Source organism: Macaca nemestrina, chromosome 9, assembly GCF_043159975.1.
Source record: "Macaca nemestrina isolate mMacNem1 chromosome 9, mMacNem.hap1, whole genome shotgun sequence".
NCBI classification, from domain to species: Eukaryota; Metazoa; Chordata; class Mammalia; order Primates; family Cercopithecidae; genus Macaca; species Macaca nemestrina.
Window position 1 is genome coordinate 57,545,509 of NC_092133.1, and position 19,975 is coordinate 57,565,483.

The following is a 19,975-nucleotide window of genomic DNA, read 5'->3' on the forward strand; positions in this document are numbered from 1 at the left end:
TTATGTTTAAATATCAACAAAATCAATAAACCTGATCAAACTAAAAAAGTAAACATCAGCGCCTCCCCTCACCCCCTAAAAAAATAAGAGAGAAGGCAGAAATTGCTAAACTCAAGAATGAAAAAGGAGGGTACCACAACTCAGTCCACAGAAATTAACACATATATAGTAGATATTATGGACAATTTTATGACAAAAATCTACAACTTAGACAAAATAGAAAAATTCCTAGAAAGGAAAATGTAACCAAAACTGATTTAAGAGGAAATAGAATATCTAAATAGACCTATATAAAGTAATGATATTAAATTTATAATTTAAAAAATCTTCCCACAAAATAACCTTGGTCCAGGTGGCTCCCTAGGAGAATTCTATAAAATATTTAAAGAAGAAATAAGACCAAACCTATGTAAAATCTTTCAGAAAATAAAGAAGGAATACTTCTTGAGGTATTTGATGAAGTCAGCATTACCAAAGACAGAAAAAGATATCATTAGAAAAGAATACTATAGATCAATATGACTCATAAGCAAATGTTAGCAAACTGAATCCAATAACATGTAAAAAGTATTACAGACTGGGCAAAGTGGCTCACACCTATAATCCTAGCACTTTGAGAGGCTTAGGCGGGGGTACTGAGACCAGGCGTTCAAAAGCAGACTGGGAAACATACGGAGATCCTATCTCTACAAAACATAAAATAAATTAGCCAGGTGTGGCATGTGCCTGTGGTCCCAGCTACTTGGGAGGCTGAGCTAGGAAGATCACTTGAGCCCAGGAGGTCAATGCAGTGGTGACCACACTGGGTGGTACCTGGGCCTGGGCTAAAGGGCAAGACCCTGTATCAAAAGAGAAAAAATGTCAAAGTTGGTTTAACATCTGAAAATTAATTAGTGTAATATATTGTTTTAATAGAATAAAAGACAACCAACACTTAATTATCTTAATAAAAGCAGGAAAAGTATTTAACAAAATTTAACACACACCAAAAAATAATTCCTAATAATCTAGAAATAAAAGGAAATTTCTTCAAACTGGTAAAGGGCATCTATACAAAACCCACAACTAATATCATCTTTAATATAGCAAGACAGAATGCTTATCTTTTGAGATTGAAATGTCTACTCTTACTACTTCTATTTGACATTGAAAGAAGTTTTTTTCAGTGCAATAAGGCAAGAAAAATAAATTAAAGGCATACGGATTAGAAAGAATCAAAACAGTCTGTTCACAAGCAGCATGATCTTGTAAGGAGAAAACTTAAGGGATAAAACTAATTAGCAAGTTGAGCATGGCTGTGGTAGTAGATCATCATATAAAGTAAACTGTGTTTCTATTATAGCAATGAAAAATGTGAAAATAAAATTAAAAAAATAATTCCACTAGTAAGAGCATCAAAAAGAATAAAAACTTAGGAAATAGTTAAGAAAAGCAATACAAGCCTTGCACACTGCAAATTACAAAACATTGCTGAGAGAAATTAAGGAATATCTAAACAAAGGATGAGATATTTTGTGTTCACAGATTGGAAAATTTAATATTGTTAAGATGACAATTCTTCCCAAATTGATCTTTAGATTCAATTCATTCTCTACCAAGAGCATAGTAAGTTTTCTAAAAATTTTTTTACCCTTTCTACAACTTGAAAGGAGAATTTTAACAATTATATAAAAATGTAAAGCACCTACAACAGCTAAAACAAATTTTAAAAGAACAATTCTGGAAGACTTACAATATTCAATTTCAAAACTCACTATAGCTATATAATCATGATAGTGTGGTGTTGGTATAATGACAAATATATAAAACAATTGGAACACAACAGAAAGTCCAGAGAAAAAGCTTTACATCTGTGATCCATTGATTTTTTGACAACGATGCTAAGGCAATATAATAAAGAAAGAATCCTTTCAACAAATGGTACTGGGAAAATTAGTCCCAGCTGGAATGGGGCAGTGCCAAAAATAAAAAATAAACTTGGAACCTTACCTCCCACTGTACACAAAAATTATGTAAAAACAGATAATAGAAACAAATGTAAGAGAACTAAAACATTCCATAAGTGTACGAGTCCATTTTCATGCTGCTGATAAAGGCATACCCGGCACTGGGTAATTTGTACAGGAAAAAGAGTTTAATGGACTTACAGTTCCACATGACTGGGGAGCCTTCACAGTCATGGGGGAAGGCAAGAAGGAGCAAGTCACATCTTAGTGACTGACAGCAGGCAAAGACAGCTTGTGCAGGGAAACTCCCACTTTTAAACCATCAGATCTTGTGAGACTCATTCACTATCACAAGAACAGTGCAGGAAAGACCTGTTCCCATAATTCAATCACCTCCCACCGGGTTCCTCCCACGACACCTGGGAATTGTGGGAGTTACAATTCAAGATGAGATTTGGGTGGGGACACAGCCAAACCATATCAATAAGAAAACAAAAGAAATTATATTTCTCATTTAGGGTTGGGAAAATAGTTCCTAGATATGACACCAAAAATGTGAAAGAAAATATTGATAGATTTGAACTTCTTTAAAATTTTAAAAATGTGTTTTTCAAAAGATAACATTAAAAAACAAGCTGAACACAGGGAAGAAATATTTATATTTAGACATTTGATAAAGGACTTGTATCAAGGATATATAAAGAATTTTTACAACTCAATAATAAAAAGGCAATCCAATAAAAAATGAAGAAAAATATACAGACACATCACCAAAGAAGAGATATGAATAGCTAATATTCCAATGAAAAGATGCTCAGCAACATTAGTTGTTAAAGAACTGCAAATTAATGTCCTGGTGAGATACCACTCTACATCCATCAGAAGGGTATAATAAAAAAGACTGGGGGGAAAACAATTGTTGATAAGGATGTAGAGAAAATGGAATCCTCATACATTGCGGGTGGGAATACAAATTAATACAGTCACTTTAGAAACATCTCAGCAGATTATTAAAAAATTAAAGCTATACTTAGCATATAACCAGCCATTCCACTCTTAGGTGTCTACCAAAGAGAAATGAAAACATAGCCAGGCAAAAGATTGTCAGTGAATCCTCTTTGCAACATCATTCTTAGTATCAAAAAGCTGGAAGTTATCCACATGTACATCTACTACTGAATGAATAAACAAAATGTGGTATATGCGTTTAATGGAACACTAGCAACTAAAGAGGAGCTAAACATGAAACAACATGGATGAATCCCAGAAACATTATGTTACATAAAAAAGCCACACATAAAAGAGTACACATTTTATAATTCAATTTCCATGAAATTTCTAAGAAAGAGAAATCCACAGAGACATAAAGTATATCAGTGGTTGCCTGTTAAGAGTGAAGATTGACTGCAAACAGCCACAGGAATCTTTTGGGAGTGATGGGAATGTTCTAAACCCGGATTGTGGTTATGGATAAACAAATCTATAATTACTAAATATCATTAAACTATAGAATTACAGTTGAAATTTGTGTTATTTAAACCATAACTTCATAAAGCTGTTAAGAAAAAAATGCAGTCAGAAGCTTTACAAATCTATGTAAATGCATAAAACTTAGGTAGATGAACTTTAATGTGAGCCAAAGGAAGGAAATTTATTTAATAAAAAATAGAATTTGACATATTAGCTAGAAAATGGGGAAGAGATTTAGACATTTTTGTGATGTAGATATCATTGTAGGCTTTCTCCTAAATCTATCAGCCCAAACTATGGATTAAAACATTAGAAAAAGTGAAATGTCATGATAATAGGCAATGCTGAGTAGACTACAATGAAGTGATCCCTTCTTCTATTAGATATAAATATCTTTTACTTATGTATTAAGAATATTCTTCATAATTATCCTCTTGAGCCTAAAAGGGAAGGCTTATGTCCCAGTGGGAAAGGATTAAGGGTCTTCTTCCTTGAAAAGATAGATATTTGCAGTGTCAATTCTTGCAGTATAGGTGAGAACCAAAACAAGAAATCAGAACATGGAAGCTAATTTCTAGGAGAGAGAAAAATTTTATATTCTTCTTGGGCTTTCACTTTGGGAGGGTTTTTGGGAGAGTGGATATTTGAGTAATAGAGGCACATAGGACTTGAATGGGAATTACAGAAGGCTACCGTCACAATGTGGTAATATTAAAAATGACTTCAAACTGAGACAATGAAAATTGAAAACAAATTTTAAAAACAGTAACCATTAAAAACTATGACATAATTTATTGGGCTCCATTAAACATCAGCTTTCCTAGGATATGATACAAGTTTAAAATGATAAAAATATATATTTATGAAGCATTAAGAGTAATTTGTAGGTGATAGAAGAAATTGGGGGTATTTATGGTGTCTTGAAACATCAAGTGCTCCTAAATTCTTGCTGAATTGAAATAGTCTTAATTGAGATAGGCCTGTGTGTCCTTCTACTAATACTTGCTCACAATTTGTTCCCCAATCTCTGCCTAGCTCGGTGCTTGACACATTAGATAACAAATCAGTACTGGGTGAGTGAAAAAATCCCTTATGGTTTTCAAGATTTGGGTTTTTTTTTTGTTTGTTTATTTGGGTTTTTTGTTTGTTTTGCTGGGCAAATCTACTTTTATTCACAAAATTATTTAATATTCAACCTTTATTGGAAAACACAGATCTATAAATTGCTCCTTGGTGTCACTTCTGGATGGGACTACCAACAGTCCATTAAGATAACCGAGTTAGGCATTTCTTATAATTTTATGACCGGCCCCACAAAACATATCCCTCCTTACTACCTCTTTTACTACTCTATGTTTTCTCCTATCTCCCTAAATGTTTTGCATGTACATGTTTATTTCTACATAGGTGGAGTTAATTATGTTTGTTTTGTGATGTCCCTGTCACTTTTATATGCTCTGTCATGATTTCTTGAAGTTTTTCTTGTAACAACATTGTATTTTATTTGAAAATACATTTTACAATGTAAAGTATTGACCATACTTAAGACATTAAAACTACAGAACTAAAATCAACACTATGACGATAATGAATCAATTTAGATTGGATTTTTTAAAAAAATATGTCAACTTAATAAGCTATGAGAAAAATTAGTATAAATGAAACAGGAAATTATCTTGTAAAGGTAGCTCATGGTTATAAATATAATTTGTGCTATAATTGGGATATTAAATTTACTTGGTAAGTTAGTGTATTTTGTTGAGCTTTATGTTTCGTTGTTTGAGAAGCACAGCATAAAGTAAACTGTAGCATTAAAAGCCAGCCTCATTCCAATTTATTTTTATGGCATAGTGCAAAACAACCCAAGCTTAAAGTATATTCAGGCATTGAGACTTAAATCCCTAACGGTAAGGAAGTCGTTCTGTAAACAGATGTGATCATGGATTCTGAGTTTATTTGCTTGTGGCAAAAATAAAAGTACCAACTCAATAAGTTTTAATTTATAGGCCTCTACACCAGAAAGCCTTTGGGCACTTTGAACAAAACTGACTAAAAATAAAATTTAGTAAAATAAAACCTCTGCCCCATTCTCCATTTACACCAGAGAATGCAAATCCCCAAATGGATAGGAAGAGACTTCTCCATGTCTTCTCTCAGTGCTCTCTTAAACTGTAACTGTGCTGTGTTTATGATTGGCTATGCTTCTCACACTTAGGAGTGGAAAAGAGGGGCTAGGGATGGTCATTCCACTTCAGGTTTTCAGAGAACCATGACTCTACCTAACCTGTAGTCATGAAAACATGCAGAGCCTTTCTGTTCTCTCCCACAGAGAATATTATGTGTCTCTTTCTCTGGCAGAAATCTCCTTTATGTATTTGTCAAAAAGCATAAAGACTGCGCTGGTTTCTAATATGCAAATAGCAGCAAATTCTCTGATCCTAACATTGCATATAAAATATACTAAAAATTCGAATTCATGTGATATACAAGTCACAGAACCAAGAGACAGGTGCATGGTCTTGACCCTGAACACAAGGTGTTTTTGTTGCAAGGAATGCTCACCTCACATTTTGTTCTTCTAGGGTCTCACTTGTGAATTCCAGTATGTCAGCCGCTGTCCCCACAAACATAAGAAGAAGTTGAGAGAGTTGATCTCGAGTGATCCCGACTCCAATGGGTAAAAGCCATCTTCCAATTATTAGCATTAACAGGAATGTTTGATGGAGTCCCAATGTCCAAACTTTCTCACAAACTGTAGATAAGTTATTCACAAATATTTTGGCCTGTTTAACAGAAGTGTCATACAGACAGAAGGATTATGAGCCACCACCTGAGAAAGAAATATTTTCTTCACCATGATTTCAATCAAGAGTTTGCTTTTGTAGACAGTCATTTTCAGGAGTTATTCTTTACTTGCTAAAGAAAGTAAAATGCCTTTCAGCTGAACACTCTGGAAAAAATAAAGAGCTACTGTGGTCCTTAAGATGGGGGTGCCTATAACTAGCAAGTAATTTAAGCCTTAAACTTAAAAGTGGGATTATACCATATGGTATTTAAAGAACCAATTTTACAATGTTTTAAAGATCATGTCTCATTTTATTACACTGTGTAACAAAAAATAACACATAGCAAAGTTTTACAAAATCCATATTAATAGCACAAAAACTTCCTATATTTTTAATAGATTTTAAAATCTGAATTTACTAATCTTGAAATATTTTTAGCATTGTACAAATCTTCCCTTTCTTTTTGCTTTAAAACTCTATTATAGCTAAACATAAAAATGTAATAATGTTTATCGATTACCTAAATGTAAAGAAAGAGAATAACTATAAAATTATTTTTATTCTGAGTACATATTATTCAATAATCCATAAGCCAAAGCAAATTTTACTCTGCCATTATTCTTAGACCTAGAAAAACTTACATCCCACCAATGTATTCTGGATGACAACTCTTGCCCAATTACCTTCTAAATAAGTCTCAAAGTGTACTATTGCCCCTACAAGGACTTAGGTCTCCAGTGGATAATGATTCCAACTTACTTATGGAAGTGACTTAACTGTTTGTGCAAAATTCATTTATCCCTCTCCATCACTTGCTGATATCAAATGCACAAGGGAGGATAAAAGACGAGGCATAATGCTATCCTGATTGAAGCCAGACATGAAAATGAATAATCTTCCATTTGTACTCTTTCTTATATCAGTACTATGAAACTTTACATACATCATATTTAATGTATACAGAAAGCATACTAGTAAATATTAATAATTTTGATTGTCAGATGAAAAACTGAGAGAGAACCTAAGTGATTTGTCCAGACTAATGTAAATAAATTGTGATTGGAGCTTGAATTAGAACCCAAGGTTCATTCCACTAAACCTCACAGAACTAATAGTGCATCTCATTATTGAAAATACATTTCAGTGATAGGGGCCTTTTCCTTTTTAAACAGGTCATGGTCAGTTTGCCAAATAACAGCCTTATGAAGAAAAAGAAAGGGATTCTGTTTTGGCCGGAAATCTTCTCTATTTTATTAATAAACAGCTACAAAATACATATGGTGGAGGCCCTAGCTAATTCAATAAGACAAGAAAATAAAATAAAACGTATAGGGAAGAAATAAAATAAAAGAAATAAAACTGTCTCTGTTCACAGTTGACATAATTGTTTAGGTAGAAAATCCCAAAGAACTGGCAAAATAAATAAATAAATAAATAACCTCCTGGAACTAGTAAACGTTTATAGCAAGGTTGTGTGATAAAAGGTTGATATACAAAAGTCAATCTCTTTCCTATATACCAGCAAAGAATAAGTGAAATTTGAAATTAAAAACAAAATGCCATTTTTATTGGCATCCACAACAATGTCATGTAGGTTTATCAGTTTTAACAAATGCACCACTGTGGTGCAGGGTATTGATGAATGAGGAGGCTGTACATGAATACAGAGTATATGGGAAATCTCTGTACCTTCCTCTCAATTTTTGCTGTGAATCTAATATTCCTCTAAAAAAGAAAGTCTTAAAATTATCATATCCCAATTTTTTAATTATATCATTGCTTCATAAATGTAGATGTCTCTCATTGTGCACACATTATCCTCTTTAAGTGTTCCTTAATGAGGCAGGTTAAATGTATCTATTTATACATAATGTATCAATGTATATATTTATGCATATTAAATATGTTTAATAATTTAAAAATATAATTATTTTGTGAATTCATGAGCCAAATAATGGATAACTTTCTTCTGAAAAGAATTAGCTGGGAGAGGTGTATAGCAGGTAATTGAGGATTATACCAAGTCCACCATTTGCTAGACCCTTTAATGTACAGTGGAAAAGCTCTCACCGTCTCAATGAGATCATCAGCTCTACTGATTTGTTCATTGGATGTCAATGTTTGATTGAAGACTTCTTTTCTGCTGATATTCTGTGATGTTCCTTCAGCCTGGATACTGCAATACTAAGAATGGGGTCGGGGAAGGCAATTGTGGCAAAAAATTAGCACAATATGGTAGAGCTCAAAACATACAGTATGTCTCATAATGTATAGTATATAGAGTTCAATCTGTTCAAGAGATTATGAGCAGATATGCAAAGTTTATACAGCATACACATAAACATTTCCAAAAATCAGAATATAGGCCTGAGATGGAAATCCACTTTTTAATCTATATGAAAAGAGTGTCAACTATACAAAATCTTATTTTTCCTTAGGTCGATGAGGATGCAAATACTGAGTCATTGCAGAGAGCTGTAGAATTTATAGATTGGTAACTGAGATTCCTTTCTTAAACCCTGCAAGAATTTAAAACCAAACAAATAACCAGTGACAACAATAAAACATATATGATCCTGGTCAAGGAAATTATGGTGATTTTTTTTTCTTTTTGTACTTTTATTTTAGGTTTTGGGGTTCACGTGCATGGGTAAATTGCATGTTGTTGAGGCTTGGTGTATAAAGAATTCCATCACCCAGGTAGTGAACAGAGTACCTGAGAAGCAGCCTTCCAATTCACACTTCCCTCCATCCCTCCCCTCTCAAGTAGTCTCCAGTGTCTGTTGTTCCCATCTTTGTGTCCATGTGTATTCAGCTTTTAGCTCCCACTTATAAGTGAGAACACGTGGTATCTGGTTTTCTGTTCCCGTGTCAGTTTGCTTAGAATACTAGCCTCCAGCTTCATTCATGTTACTGCAAAGGACATGATTTAGCTATTTTTATAGCTGTGTGGTATTCCACAGTGTGTGTCTGTGTGTGTATATGTGTGTGTATATAGTATTTTAAGAGTTTGTTTCTTATCCAGAAGCCTCTTTATCTAAAATATCATATTGCTTAAGTAAATAATACAATCACTTTTAATCCTGTCAAGCACTGAAACAACCTAAAAAATTAGCACCAAAACATACATTTTAGTGACAGTGTAAGAGCCAATTTAGGTTTATGGAAAATTCAACAATAGACATAAAAAGTGGCATTTTTCCTTTTTTGTTTCTTCATTTTGTATGAGAATTTCTGCAGGTGAATTGTGCATGATATTTATCCACCGTATGCTGGGAATCCGAGGTAAGAGAAGGAAAAATTATATAAGAGAAGAAAGGGGTGACACTTGAAAATGTAGCTGTACCCAATGCATATTTTACAAACTGGCTTAAAAAAAAGTTGAAGGTTTTTCAAACATCTGCAGTGCTAACATATTTTGAAACACACACACACATTCACCACCACCACCACTACAACCACCATACATCCACGATCACACATTTGTATTTAGAGAGGACTTATTTTTTAAAAAAATTAAAGCTGTAAAAAGGATATTTTTCTTAATCATTCTGGATACATCATCGACTACTCTATAAGCTACTTGAAAAAGCAGAAAAGAAAGTCTGCAAGAAGCTGTTTTTTCTACCCTCTATCCAAACAACTAGTATTATGTTTGAAATGATAAGAATAATTAAGAAAAATGGCCATATGCCATATCCGTAGGAGCAAAAATACAGTTGTTTGCACACTTTGTGTGTGTGTGTATATGTGTGCAGCTAAGGCTCCAAAAACAGCTAATGAAGATAAAAATTAAATCTTTAACCAAGCAACAAATTTTCATTGCAAAGCATGTTGGTGACTTTATTTATTTCCAGAGGAAAAACATTTGGACCATTCTGTAGGCATGAAAACAGACCTTGTATTAAAAATGGTGACCTTAATATGTTTTTGACATTCTTAAAACTAAAGATACATAAACATCTTTTTATTTAACAAAAAAGGCCATGCTTTAGTGCAGTAGAAGATAACGTGGAAGCAAATAGCTTCATAGTCCATATTATGGTATTAAGACTTATCTGAGTTGCTCTCCACTCCTGTTACTCTATTTGTCACAGATTGATAAGATTTTCCTCCAAGTGGCCTCTACATTGGGACTGCAATGAACAAGTGACTTCACTCTTAAAACCTAGCCTGACTTGTATTGTTTTGGGGATTATACTGTTTACATTCTGCCTTGTATAGGTGAGTTCACATAGATTATCGGGGTATCAACATGCCTTTTTTTTTTTTAATAGGCTGTGTCTATTAAACTCTTATTAGCTTCAAAAATATTCCTCTGTGTCCAAGAAATTGTGACAACAAGAAGACCAGAATGTTTCCATTACTTTAATCTTGTCACTTCTTAAATGGACCTGAGAGCTAAGGTCACGATCATTGTCATGAACGTTTTGTTCCCATACATGTAGACCCAACCAGATTCAGCAATGAAGGTAAGAAATTAGTCATCTAGGAGAAATGTCTCATGAAATAGGTCAGGATGTTTTCCTAATGCCAAGTCATGGGTTAGAACATATAGTATATAGAGTAAAGGGAAAATGTGAAAGAAAATTAAACTGCTCTTTTCTACAATGAACAACTCAGATAATTCTGATGCAAACGCCTCTAAAATACAGAACAGATAGCTGAGAAGGGCAATATGGTTTAATGGACTAGATATCTGTTAGGTTCTAGGCCCCAGCATTACTGTGTATTTACTGTATCAACTTAGGAAAATTACTTAACCTGTCTGAGCCTCAGGATCCTCGTCTTTCAAATAGAAATGTACGCATCATGCCTAACTTCTGTAGTTGTTGGGTCCATATATGTGAAAACATTTGTGAAAGTACAGGAGACTACCTGAAGAAAAGTGAATATTATCACTCCCAAAATGTTCTAAATGAGTACACTAGAAGAATTGCTGTAACTCTCTTTATTCTGCCATTTCTTCTTCCTTTAACTGCAATTCCAATGCTTTCTTTCTCTCTTACTATTTTTCTACTTTCATTTCTGCTCAGTCTGCCCAATTCAATCTCTGGGCATTCATTTTAATTCAGTGTCAAAATGAGTCAAATCCATTACTACTAAAGGTTCAATTTCTTTTGTAGTATGAAAATTAGAGAGCTACTGCTTGGGGCTCAAAAATCTTTTTTTTTATTAAAAAGGGAGCTTTTCATTGCACGTTATTTGTTGTAATGGGATTTGACCTGTATATCAATTAATTGTGCAACAAATTTATATTATAAAAGCATTTAGGGAAATGAATGGTTATTGTGTATGATAGCCATGTCATAGAATTGGATGTGAAAGAAACAATTGATTCAAATCACTAGAGCTTATTTTCATACCCTTGAAAGTAGTAAGTAGTAGAGATTGAAACAGTCCCCTAAGTCTTTACAGTATAGTTTTAAAAAGCTATGATAACTTGAACCAAAAATATACAGTTACAAAAACACTTTTGCTACAGACATAGGAATAGTCTATATGACTTTAGTGATTTTTAGCAGGAGATTAAAGGGAGAAAAATGTTTTCTTTATCCCTACATTCTTGGTACTTGCTTGTGGAATTCTTCAAAAGTAGTCCACAGAACTAAATTCCCCTTTGTGTGCCTATAATTTGGAGCAAGCCTTTTACAGATAAGGTTATACATTGGAGGCAGATAGGGTTACATATTGGAGGCTTAACCTTGCTATAAAATGACCAATTATAACAAAGAAATCTATGTAAGTCCAAATTCTCGCAGATCTTTTTAAAAGTATTTTATCAGTGAAGGTGCCGAAATATTACTAGGTCATAACTACATTTCTCTGTAACGTAGTCCTGTAACCTGAACTATGAAGTCAAAGCTGGAATCTGATGGACTTTAGTAATTTGGCCTCCCCAGCATTGAACAGGAACATCAACAGCAGTATATGACTGCACCCAACCTAGAGACTGCTTATTAGAGCTATCTGTGTAGAAAATAACTGTTTTAAAAATATCTGTAATAAATTAGGGATTATTATTGGAAGCTACTTTTTTTTTTTTTTTTTTTGAGACGGAGTTTTGCTCTGTTGCCAGGCTGGAGTACAGTGATGCAATCTCGGCTCACTGCAACCTCCACCTCCCAGTTTCAAACGATTCTCCTGCCTCAGCCTCCCGAGTAGCTGAAGCTACACGTGTGCGCGACCAGGCCCAGATAATTCTTGTATTTTTAGTAGATAAAGGGTTTCACCATGTTGGCCAGGATGGTCTCCATCTCTTGACTTCGTAATCCGCCGGCCTCGGCCTCCCAAAGTGCTGGGATTATAGGCATGAGCCACCGCGCCCGGCCGGAAGCTACTATTTTATTTTTAGGACAATGTGATCTTCTAACACATATAAACCCACCTTCCACATGGTGGGTCCTACGGCTCCTCTCCTTTAATCTTAGTTTCAGGGCTCTAGAAAAGAATTTCTTTTTTACTAAGGCAGCCCGTGGGACTCCCAAAAATTAATCTCCTGTAATCTGTATAACCTTCATTTTAAAACAGACTATTTTAAATGGCTCCTATAAGTTTAATTGTATTTATATAGCTGAGTACAGATAAGGGTTTTGTTTCTGTTTTTGAAATTCCTAAGTGTCACTTTACAGAATGCCAGATCATTGAGGCGTGCCCATTCTTAGCACAACATAGAAACTCACTGAAGCTGGAAGGATTGAAATCAAATTTCCACACCCCCAGGTAAACTCTACCTGTAGGCCCCGACCTATAGGGTGGGGGCCAGGGGAAGTCTTAGTAATAAGATCTCTAACACAAAATGTTAATTCACTATATAATCCTAAATCTTACAAAAATGTAATATATTTTATTGGGGCTTTTATTGGCAAATCATGGATTCACTTCCTTTTGCTGATAGCCTCTTATTTATTCAATTCTTGATAACTCCAGTTACTTAGAAAAGTGAATTCCTGAAATAAATGGGATCATACTGTGAAAGTAGCTTATTGCTGAATATGTCAATTCCTACTTTCCAAAAAGAGGTACCTGGGTCTCATGGTGCAATTCAAGAAGCCATAATGATGGAACGATGCTAATCAGATATACAAATATGGCTGGCGAAAACCTGTGAAAAGAGAGAAGAAAAAATAGTTTAGCTAATTTAAGCTAATTTTTCAAAAAAAAAAAATTAAGAGGAAGAATGAAAAACAAATGCACATACTCTGACCACATTGAGTCGAACCTTTTTATCTCAAGTGTTTATTTCAATGAAGGAAAAAGCATTATGTGATTTCCGCCATATGGATTACAAAGAAACAAAGTAACTGTAAAAGGCACTAGCAGCTGTCATTCTCACTGAATTTCTAATCCAATTAATAGACATTAATTTTGATATGGTTTAATGGGACACTGCCAATTAGTTTCAGGCACTACACTGGATATTTTGTATTTAATATGTTTTACAAAAAGCAAACACAGCAGCAGTAAATGTTGGATTTATTAGACATTACAATTTCAAGATTTGGCTACATTTTTCAACATTAACCTGGAATTCTGAGAGCTCAAACAATAACATGGTGCTAGAACACAAAAATCAGATGATAAGGACTAAGAATGAGAGTAACCCATTGGCTTTGTGCGTGATTTGCTAAACCTATAAAATAAAAACACAAACAACCAACAGTGTAAGCCTTTGGTATTTTTTAAAGATATCTATATTCCCTGTTTTCTCATTCAAAATTCAGAGAGGAATCTGAAGAGTGGACTTTTGTGATCCAGCACACTCAGGTTTAAATGCTGGTTTTGGCACTGACCTCTCAGTTTGTTTCCTAATCCACAAAAATGTCACTATATCAGCCAACGCAGGCTGCTGTACAAAAATACCATAGACTACGTGACTTAAACTACAGACATTAATTTTCTCAGTAGCTCTGGAGGCTGGAAGTCTGAGGTTAAGGGGCCAGAAGAGTGGGATTCTGGTGAGGGCTCCCTTCCTGACACGTAGACAGTGCCTTCTCCACGTGTCCTCAGATATCTGTCTCTTCCTCTTCTTATAAAGCCTTCAGTTTTATTGGATTAGGACCCTATCTTTATGACTTATTTAACCTTAATGACCAAATTAATCTCCAAATATTGTCACATTTGGGATTAGGACTTAAATCTAGAAATCTGGAAGGGGGCACAATTCAGCAGTTACATTCATCTCACAGAGTTTTTTATTTTACTTCCTGTAAAGCAGTGCCTGGCAGTGGTGGGAATTCAATAATAGGTAGATATTACTAGTATTATTATCAGACATGGTACAACATAAATGTTTCCTTAAAATGCTGAAATAAGAAAAATAACATACTTTCCAAATTTATTTCTTCAAATTGGTCCGGGCACAGTGGCTCAGGCCTGTAATCCCAGCACTTTGGGAGGCCGAGGCAGGTGGATCACTTGAGGTCAGGAGTCCGAGACCAGCCTGACCAACATAGTGAAACCCTGTCTCTACTAAAAATACAAAAAAAATAACCAGGCATGGTAGTGTGGGCCTGTAATCCCACCTATTTGGGTGGCTGAGGCAGGAGAATTGCTTGAACCCAGAAGGCAGAGAGGTTGCAGTGGGCTGAGATTGGCTACTGCACTCCAGCTTAGGCAACAGAGCAAGATTCCGTCTCAAGAAAAAACAAACAAACAAGCAAACAAAACAAATTGAACTTTATTTTAGAGGACTCTTGCATTACAGAACATCTCAAAGTCAAAGTTATGTCACTATAATTGTATTAAAATGCTTTTAATACACAGCAATAGTTTGAAATGACCTAGAAAATAGAAATGTTAATTGCTCAACAAGTAGAATTATTTGAGATGAAATGCTACCCAAACTATGTTATTATAATTCAGGAGAGAAAAGTGAAATGAAAAGAGAAAATTTAGAATGATATTTTTAAAGGCTATTAATTCTTTCACTAATAAATTTTTTCAACTTCTAGAGAAAGGAAGGGAGAAAGGGCAAGAGAAAGAGAGGTCTCTTAAAAAATCAATATTTAATATAGATACTCCCCCACCTTTGATTTCCTGTGAAAACCAATTTCGAAACAAAAGGTTATGGGTCATGATATTATTAAAATCTGTCTTGGAGGATGGTGAAGCTGTAGAGAGATATCAAAAGCCCATGTTTAGCATGCTCTTAAAAAGAAAAGAACAATTAACTTTTTGACCTCACATATCAAAGGAAACATCAGGAGATAGTATTTCCCTTGTGAAACTGGGAAAGAAAGTGAATTCTAGGTCAGAGGGACAGTAGGAATATGCATATTTTTGTTTGGAGACATCAAATGTTGGCTGGATTGCAATTTTGTTGAGTCTCTTGGGATTAATTTTGAGACTAACCCCTCCCTAACAATAATGTAACAATAATAATCTAGGGAAACCATAGCCTGAACATATAATAGCTCTTGAAAAAGGTTAAAAATAAAACAAACAACACCCTTAACATCTTCTATGCATAAGATTTATTTCTATAATTGGAAAAAAGTACTATCCTGTTTCAACGTATTTCCTCTAACTGGGAAACTGGTTATATAAACAAACAAACTTCAAGATTCAAGATGTTTTGTGTTGCCTAATAGAAAATCTAAACTCCATAATCTGATATTCGAAGACTTCATTATCTGGTCTTATCTCCCCTTTTCCTTCCTCTTCCCTTACCACATCCTATCAAGTTGAGCAACTCAGTAGTTACGACCGACTGTGTATGTTAAATAAAACAAACAAAATGCTTTGGAAAGTTCCTCTCACTTCAATCCTCTTTATTAGATTATTTGACCTAATGAAGAAAGGGGTTAGGAAAAAGGAATCATATTGAGGGCCCAAGAATTAATTATATTCAACTCAATTCTCAGCCTTGTTTAACTAACCATGTGTCTCTGGTAAGAACAAAGTGCTCTCTGCTCTTTTAGTTTGGTTAATCTAAGGAGAGAGGTTCTGCAATGGTTTTACAGCAAATATCTCCCAAAATTATGAAAGCTTATTTTGGAATAAGCTTTTTGGAATAAATTTTATTTTGGAATAAATATATTTTGGAATAAATAAGCTTTTTCTTGCACATCTATCCACCAACATTCTACTCGTATTTGAAAGTCACAGCAGGAATTAATCTTAACCTGTATTTCTCTTGTGGCCCAACACATGCTGTACTGTTTTATAGTTACATGTATATTAGATTTTGCTTTCCTAACATAAGTTCCATGAAGAAAGGTCCTTAGTCTTATATATCTTTATATCTCTTTCCTCTTCCCACTCCTTCATTTTCTCTTCTCCCCAGTGGAATCATAGTGTCTTACTAAGTCTCAAATTAATGCTTATTAAGCAAATGCCTAAATATTTGAATGCCTGAATTTATAAAGGAAGGAAGGACTGAACAAATAAAGTGAATAAAGACTACTGATATCTATAAGGATCTTTCATTTCAAGAGGTCTGGTATCAAGTAAGCTCTTCTAGCTATGACCCTTGAAATATTATATGTTAGTAAGACCCAGTATAAATTTCAGAAACTTAGAAGACCCAAATTTGAATCCTGCCTTTTCCATGCACTCATCTTTGGAAATTCACAACCTTCCCTGAAACTGAATGTCCTCATCTGTAAGACGGAGAAAACAATGCCCATCTCATAGTGTGGTTATGAGGATTAAATAAGACAATGTGTGCCATGAGATTGACACCTTAGGTGCTCAACAAATGTACTTGCTGCTTTCCCTAGACTCAGCTCTGAAAATGTACTCATGGCTACATATTTGTTACTTATGCTTATGAAGGACTCTTAGAGGACAGCCAATTAGGACACTGTTTCTTCATATAATTTATAATGACATATTTTTAAACCATGATTCTCAAAACTAAACCTGTATAAGGTCGTGCACACTGGCTCATGCCTGTAGTCCCAGAACTCTGGGAAGCCAAGGGGGGTGAATCACTTGAGGTCAGGAGTTCGAGACCAGCCTGACCAACATGGTGAACCCCCATCTCTACTAAAAATACAAAAATTAGTCGGGCATGGTGACTTGCACCTGTAATCCCAGGTACTCTGTAGGCTGAGGCAGGAGAATTGCTTGAACCCAGGAGGTGAAGGTTGCAGTGAGCTAAGATCACACCACCACACTCCAACCTGGGCAATAGGCGAGACTCTGTCTCAAAAAAAAGCAAAAACAAACAAACAAAAAAAACAACAAAAAAACTAAACCTATATAAAACTCCTTGAATCAAGGGCCCTTTTCTTTGTACTGTTGAATACAAACATCGTTATGCCTAACTTCACAATCAATGTTGAGGCAATTACTGTCACACTGCCATGGTTTGCATGGAGCATTTACCCATCACGACCTACAAGATGCTGCCCACTCAGGGCCCTGCCCACCTCTTGGGCTCTGTTGCTTGCCATTCTTCCAACTGTGTTCATGTAACAGTGTTCTTCTTCCAGTTCTCAAAAAAAACCAAAGTGCTATCCTAACTGAAGCCCTCACACACGTATTTCTCTCTTTAGAAATACCCGCCTCTCCTACTTTTTTAAACTTTATTTTTATTTTTATTTTTTAAATTATTTTTTATTTTCCATAAGTTATTGGGGTACAGGTGGTGTTTGGTTACATGAGTAAGTTATTTAGTGGAGTAAGTTATTTAGTGGTGATTTGTGAGATTTTGGTGCACCCATCACCCGAGCAATATACACTGCACCCTATTTGTAGTCTTTTATCCCTCAACCTCTACCACATATCAGTTATATGGGACTTCAGAAAACTTTCCTTATTCCTTAAGTCTAAATTAGCCCTCTCTGGTCACTTCTGGGTCTTAAATTTTCAATATTTATAATTACATATGTGCATATGTAGATGTGTGTGTATTTGATATCATTTAAGTGTTGACTCCAAGCAATTCTAAATAATGCAAGCACCAGAACTGGGTCTGTCTGCTCAAAATTGCAGTCATCTCTTAGTATCTGGGAGGGATTGGTTCTAGAAACCCCGCAGGTAGCAAACACTATGAATGCCTAACTTCTTTATATAAGATAGTGTAGTATTTGCGTAAAACCTATGCACATCCTCCCTATACTTTAAATCATCTCTACATTACTTATAATACCTGATATAGGTGTAAATGGTATGTAGATAATTGCTGTACTGTATTGTTTTTTATTTGTATTATGTTTTAGTGTCACATTGTTGTATTTTTTTTCCCCAAATTTTTTTTTTTTTTTTTTTTTTTTTTTGAGACAGAGTCTCACGCTGTCGCCCAGGTTGGAGTGCAGTGGCGCGATCTCGGCTCACTGCAAGCTCTGCCTCCTGGGTTCATGCCATTCTCCTGCCTCAGCCTCCTGAGTAGCTGGGACTACAGGCGCCCGCCACCGCGCCCGGCTAATTTTTTGTATTTTTAGTAGAGACGGGGTTTCGCTGTTTTCCCCAAATATTTTTGATCTGCAGTTGGTTGAATACGCAGGTGTGGAGCCTGCATATATGAAGGGCTGGCCGTATACTCTCTGCTCCTTCCAGAGTATCTGGCATATGATGAGCTTGCCACAAACATTTAGCGATTTGATAAGGCTCTGGTTGATTTAGTTTCTACTTTTTTGACACTCTGTTGCTGGTTTGACTAAAAATTTCTTCTTGAAATATCATCATAAACTGATTTTTATTGGAAGTTTTACAGACGAAAACTAATTTTATATGTTCTGCTCCTATGAAAAACGTAATATTTTAGCGTGATATCATTGCCACTAATTATTATTTTGAGGGTTTGCAGTATTCTTGATCATGTATTGTCAGTGCAATTCATTTTTAGAACGAAGAAGAGTGTGAAGTTTAAAAATTAATAAACCAGATTTTATTTTAGACTTTGTCTTGACGGCATCAAGAGTAAGGAGATATGGAGTACCTTGTATGACGACTAATACCATGGAAAGGTCTGGCCAACTCACAAATCATTTATATCAGGTTTCTGGATAACTGTTTATAAACATACAATATATTGGACTGATAAAAAGCTGATAAGCATATGATTCAATGACTAACACATGTCCAAGTGAAAAATTTTTACAAATGGACAATACCCTATTACCAGTGAGCTATCTGCCCTTAGAAACTCAGATTTATTACAATCCCAATTACCTGTCAGAATACCAAAGTTGTCCAACATGAATTCTTTAATGCCAAATTACGTTGTTCAACTATTTTTTCATATAAAACCCTCTTAAAATCTTTCTTTTCCATGAAGTTGTGTTTTTTTGTTTTAATTCCATAGCTCTTAGCCTACCTACCAATTCTCTCCCAAGTACACAAACAGGAGCACCATCTCAAAGGAATTTTTCTTTATATATTTACTTGTTTATCTAAAAATTCATTTGTTTTGTTTTATTTGTCTATGAAATATATAGGTATCTGTGTGTATATATAGGTCTTGCTACATATTAGACACTGCTCCAAGCTCTTGAAAAGCTTTACTCATTGCTTTTGTCAGTTCATTTCATCCAAAAGTAAAATATTATTTACCGTACAAAGTTGTCATTTCAACAAATTATAATGTTTTCTACAAAATGATATGTCATGACATTTAGCAATTTAGCCCTGTAGTAAATTTTATTTACTTTGACTCACCATTAGTCTAGAATTAGGATTCCATTTTCCTCTTCCTAAAAATGACAATTATTAATGTTTTCTTATTGAAAAAATATCATCCACTCATTTTTATAAAGAAACAACAATATAAATAAGCCTATGGAAGAAAAATCAGCCATATCACTACCTTGTTTAGTTTTTCTC

At 34.6% G+C, this 19,975-nt stretch overlaps 1 protein-coding gene across 1 annotated transcript in view; it reads right to left on the bottom strand.

The window, feature by feature from the left end:
* Positions 1–19,975, bottom strand: part of LOC105466173 (transmembrane protein 26) — a 50,139-nt gene that overhangs the window by 19,194 nt on the left and 10,970 nt on the right. The window contains exons 2-4 of the mRNA XM_011715159.3: positions 13,229–13,307; positions 8,273–8,386; positions 5,979–6,199 (exon numbers count right to left, since the gene is read on the bottom strand). Of these exons, the coding sequence (XP_011713461.2) occupies positions 5,979–6,199; positions 8,273–8,386; positions 13,229–13,307 (414 nt within the window). The remainder of the gene's footprint in view (positions 1–5,978; positions 6,200–8,272; positions 8,387–13,228; positions 13,308–19,975) is intronic.